At 36.2% G+C, this 11327-nt stretch overlaps 2 protein-coding genes across 2 annotated transcripts in view; one reads left to right on the top strand and one right to left on the bottom strand.

The window, feature by feature from the left end:
• The window catches only part of ROBO1 (roundabout guidance receptor 1), a 1014586-nt gene that overhangs the window by 606702 nt on the left and 396557 nt on the right, over positions 1–11327 (top strand). The gene's annotated exons all lie outside the window — the stretch shown is intronic.
• Positions 10112–10962, bottom strand: LOC123242518 (60S ribosomal protein L29-like). Its single transcript, XM_044670324.1, has one exon. It carries the CDS (start codon positions 10945–10947, stop codon positions 10228–10230), a length of 720 nt encoding a protein of 239 aa, XP_044526259.1. The 5' UTR covers positions 10948–10962; the 3' UTR covers positions 10112–10227.

Here is an 11327-nt window from a genome sequence, read left to right as displayed (position 1 = left end):
TTCCTTCTTGAGCTCTGCCAGTTTCTCCTTTATGAATTTGGGTGCTATGCCACTTGGTGCATACATATTGAGCAGTGTTATTTCCTCATTGTTTATACTGCCTTTAATCAGGATGTAATGACCTTCCCTGTCTTTTTTAATCATATCTATTTTTACTTTGGCTTTGTCAGAAATCATAATAGCCACTCCTGCCTTCTTTTTCTCATTTGACGCCCAAAAGATTTTGCTCAAACCCTGAACCTTAAACTTGTGTGTGTCCACCCACCTCATATGTGTTTCTTGTAGACAACATATGGTGGGATTTTGGTTTCTAATCCACTCTGCTATTTGCTTCCGTTTTATGAGCGAGTTCATCCCATTCACATTCAGAGTTATAATCATTAGTTGTGCATTTGCTGACATTTTCGAATCCTCCCCTCTTCCTTCCCCCTTTTTCCTTATACTTTTTCCTTTTAAATCAGTGGTTTGCTATTGAGCCTCTATCCCTTATCCCCTCCCTTGATTAACTTCCCTTTCTACCCCTTCCCTTATTTTTCCCCCTCTTTTTGTTTTTAAAGGCCTTATGAATTCCCTCCCTCTTCTCCCCTCTCTTTTTTTGACCTCCCCACTCCCCTGCTCCCCTTGGTTTATCCCTTCTAACTTTCTCAGAAGGGTTAGATAAGGGTTTCATGTCCCAATGGATAGTATAGCTACTCTTCCCTCTCCGGGTTGATTACACTGAGAGTAAGGTTTGATTATTACCTCTTAATGCTCTCTTCCTCTCCTTCTTATAATAGTATTTGTCCCCTCTCCCTCCCATGCCCTCTTTGTGTGTAATAGAATATCCTATTTTCTTATTCACTCAAGTTTCTCTTGGTGTCCCCTGCTATTCACTCCCTCTTTCCCATCCTCCATGTCATCTTAGATTATTTAGTGTTCCACCCTCACCCTGTGAACTATTCTTCTGATTACTATAATAGTGAATATTATAATAGTGAATAGAGTTCACTACAGAGAATTATACATAACATTTCTCTACATAGGAATACCGATAATTAGATCTCACTGAGGCCCTTAAAAAGGCAAATTTAAAAATTATAAGTTTTCTTTCTTTCCCCTCTGTATCTTATTTACCTTTTCAGGTTTCTCTCGATTTTTGTGGTTGGATATCAAACTTTCCATTTAGTCCTGTTCTTTTCTGTGCAAATACCTGGAATTCTTCAATTTTGTTGAATGCCCATACTTTCCCCTTGAAATATATAGTCAATTTTGATGGGTAGTTGATCCGTGGTTGCAGGCCCAGCTCTCTTGCCTTTCTGAATATCGTATTCCAAGCCTTGCGATCTTTTAGCGTGGAGGCTGCCAGATCCTGTGTGATCCTGATTGGTGCTCCTTGATATTTGAATTGTTTCTTTCTGGCTTCTTGTAAGATTTTTTCTTTTGCTTGGAAACTCTTGAATTTTGCAATGATATTTCTTGGTGTTTTCCTTTCTTGATCGAATGCCGCAGGTGTTCTATGAATCCTTTCAATGTCTATATTGCCCTCTTGTTGTAGGACTTCAGGGCAATTTTGCTGAATTATTTCTGTTAGTATGGAGTCCAGGTTTCTATTAATTTCTGGTTTTTCTGGAAGACCAATTATTCTCAAATTGTCTCTTCTAGACCGGTTTTCTTGGTCTGTCACTCTCTCATTGAGATATTTCATGTTTCCTTCTATTTTTTCAGTCTTTTGACTTTGTTTTATTTGTTCTTGTTGTCTAGGGAGATCATTAGCTTCTACTTACTCAATTCTAGCCTTTAGTGATTGATTTTCGGCTATAATCTTCTGGTTTTCGGCTGTAATCTTCTGGTTTTCAGCTATAATTTTCTGGTTTTCAGCCGTAATCTTATGGTTTTTGGCCATAATTTTATGGTATTCCTTTTCAATCTGGTCATTTCTGGTGTTCAATTTGCTTATCAGTTCATTTGGTTTCTGAGCCTCACTTTCCAATTTGCAAGATTCTACCTTTTAAACTGTTATTTTCTTGCCAGATCGCTTCCATTTTCCTCAAAATCTCAGTTTTGAACTCTTCCATAGCTTGTGAGGAGTTTTCCTTATTTGAGGAGCGTCCGGATGCTTGTTTGTTCTTCTCCTCTGTTTCCTTGGTTGTCTGGATTTTCTCTGTGTAAAAGTTGTCGAGCGTTAAAGACTTCTTTTTCTTGTTTTTAATCTTTCTCTTCTGAACTTCCTGAGACTGAGTAGCCATCGTTAGGCCAGCAGTTTCTCAGGTTTATCCTCGCGCTCAGGGTCTGTCCGCGGTCAAGCCCCCTGGTGGGCCCCCTTGCTTGATCCTCTGCAGGAGGTTCCTTTACAAGTCTCAGGGCACTGCTTCCACAGTCGTATCCCCATCTGCACTGGTTCCCCACTCAGGGTTTCAGAGCATTAGCTTGTGGCTGTGTCTGCCTCCACCCACGCCTCCACTGCTCCTGCGCTCTGCTCCTGCGCTCAAATGTTGTGTGCGTTCGTTAGCTTTTTGGGGTCCTAAATCTTGCTGCTCTCAGGAACAGGCCCAGAGCTGCCAATGACTCGATGGGTGCCCCAAACTTGCTCTATTTCTTTTTAGCTGGGTTCCGTGCTATAGGTGTTGTGTGTGGAGGGGGTGGGGGTGGGGTGGTTGCTCAGCCCGCGATTTAGTGAGAGCTGTTTCACCCCTTTATAGCATGGAAGTGCCTCTATTCCAGGTACCTTCCACGCTGTGCCCTGTTGTGGGGTTCCTCCGTTCGTCTGGACTTGTTTTTATGTCCCCTTGAGGAGTTTTGTGTGTTTCAGTCAGGAGAGGTTAAGAGCTGCTTCTTACTCTGCCGCCATCTTAACCCTAACCTCTGGTTGCCTTTTAATAACATTTTATTCAACATTTTTGCACTGATAGGCTTACAGAATATTGGTTTTTGATCTTTCGCTTCTTTAGCTCTCCCTGGTTAGTAATCACTGAATAGACAGTGCTCATACACAGGTTTGGTAAAATTTTCTCTTTTTCAATTTTTTCCCCTCAGACAAATTACTTGACACTAGAATTAATTTTTCTTTGAAGCTCTCATAAAATTCATTTGTGAATCTTTATGGTCCTGATATTTTTTTTTCCTTCTTCTACATTTCCTTTATGGCTTAGTTGGTTTTATTTTTTTGAGAAAAATTTTAAAAATTATATATTACTTATTCTAATCTGATTTTAAATATTTGTGAATATCAGATTAATTTGACTTTTCAGTTCCTTTTGCAAAATGAGTAGCATATTTTCTAATAATTTTCCTTATTTTCTTGTAATTATTTTGTGAATTCTTTTTCATTTTTGATGTTGACTGCTCTTTTTTTCCATCATATTGGGTAAGAATTTGTTTTATTTTTCAAAAATTCTTAGTTTTATTTGTTAGTTTATTTTATAAACTGATTTTCAGAATTTTTATTTTTGTTTAGATTGCTTTAAAAATATATTACTTTGCTAGTTTTAATTTTTAGTTGTGTACTCAAGTCATTGTTTTCTACTTTGTTTTGTTGATAAATGTGTTTAGAGAGATAAAATTTTCCCTAATGGCGACTTGCCAAAAATTTTTGGTATGTTGTCTCTTTGTTTTCATTTTATTTGATGAAAATGTCTATTGCTTCTATGATTTTTTTAATCAACTTAGGCTTCATAATAAGAATGTATAGTCCCTGTTGAACTTTGAATCCTTTCTTCAAATGCACATTATTGACAATTTTATTGCACTGGGATCAGTAAAGGATGCCTTTAATAAATCTGCTTTTTATATTTTTTCATGAATTATTTATATGTATGTATGTTTTAAAATACCATTTATGATAGGACCTATCTATCAAGTATCTTCCTTTCCCCTCTTCTGCTAGTATTAGATGGAAAATAGAATTTTGTATGTGAGGATTAAATTTAGTTCAGTTTATCTGAAATGGGTGTAAGGAAGAATAATGTGAAATTATCCTGGAAAAAAATTAATTTGATGAAAATTATGAAGGTTTTAAAATGCCAGAGAAGTATATTTTCTCTTTAGATATAGGGAACTACTGAAGTTTTTTTTTTGAATGGGAAAAATGATGCAGTCAGGTTTGTGCTTTATTTAGCAGCTCTAGGGAGGATGGATTATTTAAAAAAAAAAAAAGGAATCCCAAAGTATTGATACAACAGATATGAATATGTGATATAAATAAATATCTCAGTAGGTATGTATGTATGTATGAGAGATGTTATTTGGCAACTAATTGAAAAAATAAGAGCTGATGGAGAGAGACAAGTCAAGAATTACTCCTCAGTTAAGAACCTGATTAAGTATAGAGATTATGGTAACTTCAACAGAATTCAGTTATGTGGAAATGGTCAGGGCAGGTTTACGACAAAAGTTCCATTTTGAATATTTGAGGTTGAGATAATTATGGGGACATCCAGGTAAATCTTCCCAAGAGTCTATTAGTTACTCAAGACTGGAACTCAGGGTTGATGAGGACTATATATGTAGATTTTGGGTGTTTAGATTTGCATGGACAGCATAGTTGGGCCCATAAAGTTTGTTTAAATTACCAAGGGAGAAGGTATAAAAAAAAAAAAAAGGAAAACAAGGCTCATGAAAGATCCCTGGGATATATTGACGCAAAGAGCAGGAACGTACATTTTGATCCTGCAAAGAAGATTGAAGATCAGCCAGAGATGGAAGGAAACAAGGAGACATAGTTATCATGAAGCTGTAGGGAGGAGAGATATTAAGGTGAAAGGATTGGAAAATAATGTTAAAAGTTTTAAAGAGGGAAAAAATGGATTTAGCATTTGAGAAATCATTGAACTGCAGGCAGGATAGCAACTTCAGTTGAAGAGTGGGGTTGAAAAGCCCAACTGTAAAGGGTTGACCAGTGAGTGGGAGTTATGGAAGTAGAGACCAGGGATACAGATGGTTTTTTCCTTAGAATTTCTTAGAGTTTTCTTAAAGTTGTGAAAAAGGAGAGATACAGAATATAGCTTTAACAGATGATAGAGTGTCATAAAGGAGCTTTTAAGAATGGCAGATATTTGGCCATGTTTTTAGAAGCATCAAAAATAGATTAAGTAGAAAAGGTGATATTTGATGGCTAAGTACAGATGAATAGACTGGTGGGAGGTTGGTTGAAGGCATAAACTCTAGGCAAATAGGATGGGATAGTATAAAAATCGTAAGTGAAGCAGTTGACTTTGGAAAGTAGAAGAACCACTTCTTTCTCAGAGCCTGGAGCAAAGGAGACACAAGGAACTTTTGTTGAGTGCATTTGAGTTATAAAATTAAATAGAAAAAAAAGGAACTTTTAGTGGAGGTCCACAATTACTTTTTTCATGGAATTGTGATGGCACCGAAGACAAATAAAAGGGAAGGGATGATCCAAGAAGAATTTTTAGAGGTGCCATTTTACATGTACTTTCAAAGACAGAATTTTTTACAGGTGGAAGTCGTGAGAGGTATAAAGATTCTAGGCAGGGGAAAGAATGTGAACAAACACAGACATTAGAAAGATTTAGTCAGTGTTCAATTAATTATGAAAAGTGTGGTTAGGCTGGAGTGTTATTATGAAATAATCCTGGGCAAATAGGTTCTGGCTTATGGGTAGCTTTCAATGTTATGCTTAGGAGTTCTAATCTTATTTTCACAGTGAGCGAAAAGGAGTTACTGAAGTGTTTTTGAGTAGAACAGATATATGATAGGAGCTCTGAATGAGGAAGATTATTTTGGCAGTAATATATAGAATAAATTAGTGGGAAGAGACCCTTAAGACTGAGAAATGGAATGGAAGCAGTTGCTGAAGGGTAAAAACCAGGTGAAAAATCATGAAACAGTTAAAGTTTCAATCTAAATGGGTAGCAGTAGATTGACCATGATTTTTATTAATATAGGGAACTCTCTTGAGTTCAAATACTGCCTTTAACACATTACCTGTATGATTGTTGAACAAGTTAATATCTCTGGGCCTCAGTTTCCTTGTTTGTGAAATGAGTAAATTGAACTAGATGACCTTTAAGATCTATTAGAATATAAACTTTAATTCTATGAACTTTCAAAAGTTCAAAAGTTCAAAAAAAAAAAGGAAGGAGTGGTCATATGTGTTGGACTTGGAGTCAAGAAGGCCTCGGTGAAGATCTTATTCCAATAGTAGTTTGTGACCACGGATCAGATTAATCTCTTTTTTTGACACATCACATATATGCATGAATATTTAAGTTTCTCTGATTCCATTATTAGAAGACTAGTCGTCACTTTAGTTTAGTCTTCGGCTTATGAAATATTACCAAAAAATACCAGAATTTTAATGCAATTTCAATGATATGGTCATTTTTTTTAACCTTGTAATGTTTGCTTTTATCTTTTTATCCCAGACTTCCCAATTTACTTTTACAATTTTATCCCAATTGATAAAATCAGATTTTCAATATTTATTTTACTTAAAAATTTTTTCATGAAATTTAGAGGCTTACTAATGAAAGATTATTCATATTTTTATTCATAGTATAAAAGACTTAAATAGACTATAGAGTTGGTACTTTGAAATTTTAATGGAAATTAATATTACTTATACTTAATATATATTTATATATTATTATGCATAATAATATATATTAATATATATGCTTAATATACTCATACTTAAGTTTAAATGATATCTACATTACCACAATTCAAGATATCAGTCTTGTTATATGTAAGTGGCTCTTGTGGAGAGCTAAAGAAAACAGATATCTAAAAGAAATAGAGAAAGGTTTCTCTTTAATAAAGGTTTAACCTAAAAGAAAATCTGGGGGAGGGAGTGCTATCTGTGGGAATAGGAAAATATGAACTGATATTTTCAGTTTGTGGTAAGGGAGCCTGTTATTAAGTCGTTTCAATGTTGTCCGACTCTTTGTGACCTCATTTGAGGTTTTCCTAGAAAAGATATTAGATTGGTTTTGCCATTTCTTTCTCCAGCTCATTTTACAGATAAGAAACTGAGCTAGAAAGGGTTAAGTGACTTGCCCAGGATCATAGAGCTAGTGTCCTGGGCCATATTTGATCTCAGGAAAATCCTAGCCCCAGCTTTTGCCACCTAGCTGCTTCTAATGATTTTGCCTCTCCAAAGTATCAATTCTAAGATAAGAGTGACAGGGGCTAAGCAATCAAGTTTAGTGACTTGCCAAGGGTCCCAGAGCTAAGAAGTGTTATAGATGAGATTCAAACTCAGGTCCTCATTACTCCAGCCCTGGTACACTATCCACTGGACTACCTAGCTGCCCCTCCTTTTCTTTTCCTTTTTCTTTTCCTTTTTTTTTTAAACACTTAACTTCTGTGTATTGGCTCATAGGTGGAAGAGTTGTAAGGCTGGGCAATGGGGGTCAAGTGACTTGCCCAAGGTCACACAGCCGGGAAGTGTCTGAGGCTGGATTTGAACCTAGGACCTCCTTCCTCTAGGCCTAACTCAATCCACTGAGCTACCCAGCTGCACCCCCTCCTTTTAATTAACTAAATTAATTGTAATCTCTTGTAAGTACTGACAGGAATTACATATAGTGGTTTAAAAAATTGCATATCCACTATTTGTATGTAGCATTTTGGAGTATTTTTTTTGGTCAACAGATATTGGAAAAAAATCATTAGCTTTGTTGATTGTGATCTAGGATGGTATAAATAGGATTTATGTTTTAACTAAAGGTAAATGATATGAATAAAAAGGCAGTGAAAATAGGATGATGGTTTTATAAATTATAGAATAGCATAATAATGAATTAAATGTGCAGTGAGTTAGAAAGTTAATTTTATGAAATTCTCTTTCAGTTATAAATTTCTTATTGATGCATTTAAACATTTTATATGTCATTTAGTATTAATGACTTTTAATTTTAAAGAAATAATTATATTACTTGTGTTTAAAATTTTTTTAAACATTTATTAATATTCGTTTTTAACATGGTTACATGATTCATGCTCCCACTTTCCCCTTTACCCCCCGCACCCCCTCCACCCATGCCGACGCCCATTTCCACTCGTTTTATCATGTGTCATTGATCAAGACCTATTTCCAAATTGTTGATAGTTGCATTGGTGTGGTAGTTTCGAGTCTACATCCCCAATCATGTCCACCCCAACCCATGCGTTCAAGCAGTTGTTTTTCTTATATGTTTCCTCTCCTGCAGTCCTTCCTCTGAATGAGCGTTCTTTACCATAAATCCTTCAGAACTGTCCTGTGTCATTGCATTGCTGCTAGTACAGGAGTCCATTACATTCGATTTTACCATAGTATATCAGTCTCTGTGTACATTGTTCTTCTGGCTCTGCTCCTCTCACTCTGCATCAATTACTGAGGTCTTTTCAGTTCACCTGGAACTCCTCCAGTTTATTATTCCTTTGAGCGCAATGGTATTCCATCACTAGCATATACCACAATTTGTTCAGCCATTCCCCAATTGAAGGGCATACCCTCCTTTTCCAGTTTTTTGCCACCACAAAAAGCGCAGCTATAAATGTTTTCATACAAGTCTGTTTATTAATGATCTCTTTGGGTTTAAAATTTTTTAAGCAATTTTCATTACATATTTTATACACATGTGGTTGTTTCATTACATTTCTAGCTCAATGATGATTTATGTCAGTTGTGGTTTCATTCTAAATGTATAGGGGTAAGAGATATTGGCTGTATAGTTTATTTAGTTTAAGGACCTCACAGTTCAAGAAATTATCTTTTCTAATATAGATCTGAACATTCTCTGAAATATTTAGACAATTACCTAGAACAGAAATATGGGACTGGTGCAGATAAACTCCTTAGTGTGGTCTGAACCAAAGTAAATTGTAATTGAGAAATATTTAACAAAATAATAAAATAAATAAGAAAACAATTAACATAACTAATGTTAATTTGTGTTTTTTTCTGTAATTGAGAAATATTTAACAAAATAAGAAAATAAATAAGAAAGTAATAACATAAATAATGTTAATTTGTGATTTTTTTTTCTGAGTCAAAATGTGGTGTGCAGGGATGAATTTCCATATGAGTTTGATACTACTTGATTAAAAATTCCAAAAGACTGGGTTCCAGGTAAGAAAATCAACTTATTGACAAAGTTAGCAATTAACAGTACATTAATTGGTCAGTGATCTCTCTTGATAATCAAAGGCTTATAGTATCCTGAATCATTAAATACAATTTTGGAAGCTCATTATCCCGCTTTCCTCTAGATATCCCAGGTATCTCTAGTTGGTAAATAGCTTATGTGGAGATGGTCCAAATTCAGTCTGTCCTGGATTCCTTGATTGATGATACAAAATCACCTCCCTGGTCCTGTGATTAGTTCCTATCCAGTTAAGAATGACATTGCCGATTCAGTCTAAAAAAAAAAAATCACTAGGGCTTTGTCTGGCTACTTGTCAGATTCACCTGGCCTATGCTGGTTTTTATTTAAGGGGCAAGTGAGAGCCCACAGCCTCATTTTTCAGTTGCTCTGCTATAGAAGATTCTCTAGGGTAGGATATGTAAATTCCTTGAATTTGCTAACAAAGGAATGAGGAAAGAGGTTTGAAAGACTTACCTGAGCTTCAGTTTTGAAGCTAGAAATAGAAATAATTCAATATTGGGTATATAAATCTTCTCATTCACCTATAGCTCTAAGAGCAAGGGTATGCTAGAGCCAAATTGAAGCACTGGGGAGTAGATTGGTAATTTTTCAGTATGAACATTTACTCCTGTTTAATTAATTATTTCATTAAATGCCTAGACTTAAGAAAGTGTTTATAATGCAGATGAAATTTAAGAATATGTTCAGCACTTCTTTTAGCTTATTGTTAAACATTTACCAACACACTCCTGATTAAAAAAGTTAAATAACTTTCCAGCCAACTCTAAGGCAGACCTGAACCTCAATCTTTCTGACTCTTCCATGGAATTTCAGAAGAACATAGTCACATGACCTCACTTAATTTTATAATGAAATTAAAAAAAAACACACAAAACTTTTTTTTTAAACTAACCTTTTACTTGAAATTCTTTAAGCTCTTAACAGCTAGTATTTTAAAATATATCTTTGTGACTGCTACTTATTTCTTTTGTTTATTTCTGTTATGCAGCTATATAAAATTACCAATTATTTTCTAGTGACCATTTTTTTTCTTTTGACTCACCATTTCCTTTATTTGTACAAAATAGTGAATAATCATACCCTGGCTGAGAAAAAGTGGTGGTTTAGGGTTTAAACAAGTCCTTCTGTCCTGAAGCATCTAATTTGAAGGCTTGGGACTAGAAGCTTTAGCCCCAGCATCTTTTGGTTTGGCGCCCTTAGAGTCAGTGGACTCAGCAGGCTTAGCAGCCTTGGCATCGCTGGGCTTTGTAACCTTAGAATCAGATTTGGTGGCCTTGGCTGCTTTGGGATCGGACTTGGTGACCTTGGTGTCAGACTTGGTAGCCTTAGTGACCTTGGTATCAGATTTAGTACCCTTGGAGCCAGATTTGGTGGCCTTGGGGTCAGACTTGATCTTGGAGTCAGACTTGGTGACCTTGGCAGTGGACTTGGCGGCCTTGGGATCAGTGGGTTTGGCAGCCTTGGGGTCAGTGGTTCTGGCAACCTTGGAGTCAGGCTTTGTGATCTTGGGGCCTAGACGTTTGATGCCAACCCTCGGGCTTGGACGCTTGGTGGCCATCTTGTGGTCAGCACGCCAGGCATTGGCCTTGGAGATCTTGGGCCTGAGGAGCTTGGCCTTGGAGGCCTTGGTGCTCAGAGCTTTAATGGCCTCTGCCCGGGCCTTGATGGCTTTGGCGTTGTTGGCCTGCATCTTCTTCAGTCTCTTCTTGTTGTGTTTCTTGGCAAAGCGCATGTTTCTCAGAAACTTGGGATCAACCCCTTTCAGAGACTCGTATCTCTGTGACCTAGGTTTCTTGATGCCATTTCTGTGCCATTTTCGTGATTGGTTGTGGGTGGCGTGGTTCTTAGACTTAGCCATCTTTACACCGAAGCCTGCGCTAACAGGTACTCCACAGACCGGAAGAGAAAGAGAGAGAGAAAGAGGAAAGCTCTAGTGACCATTTTTTAACTGTCAAATTTAACACTACTAGTCAGTAGAAATGAGAGAATCAGAGTAAATCAGAGTAAACTGAGAATAGACTGTTAGAGTTCATGAATCTTAGTGTGCCAAAAAGGAATGGATTAGTTTTATTTTTCCCTCCTGTACTAGTTACCTTATTTGTTGTGCCTATATAATTCTTAATATTTTTATCTTTGAGCAACACATGTTCCAGTGTAATCATTGTCTTTGTGTTTTAAAGGCATTTATCTTTAGCCCTTAACTGAATTTTTAGTTGTTTCAGATGAGGTTTTATGATA

This window comes from Gracilinanus agilis, chromosome 3, assembly GCF_016433145.1.
Source record: "Gracilinanus agilis isolate LMUSP501 chromosome 3, AgileGrace, whole genome shotgun sequence".
NCBI lineage: Eukaryota > Metazoa > Chordata > Mammalia > Didelphimorphia > Didelphidae > Gracilinanus > Gracilinanus agilis.
This window is presented reverse-complemented; position numbering and strand designations above follow the sequence as displayed.

Bases quoted from the DNA above. Each gene is read 5' to 3' on its own strand.
- LOC123242518 (XM_044670324.1), bottom strand. From the start codon at position 10,947: ATGGCTAAGTCTAAGAACCACGCCACCCACAACCAATCACGAAAATGG.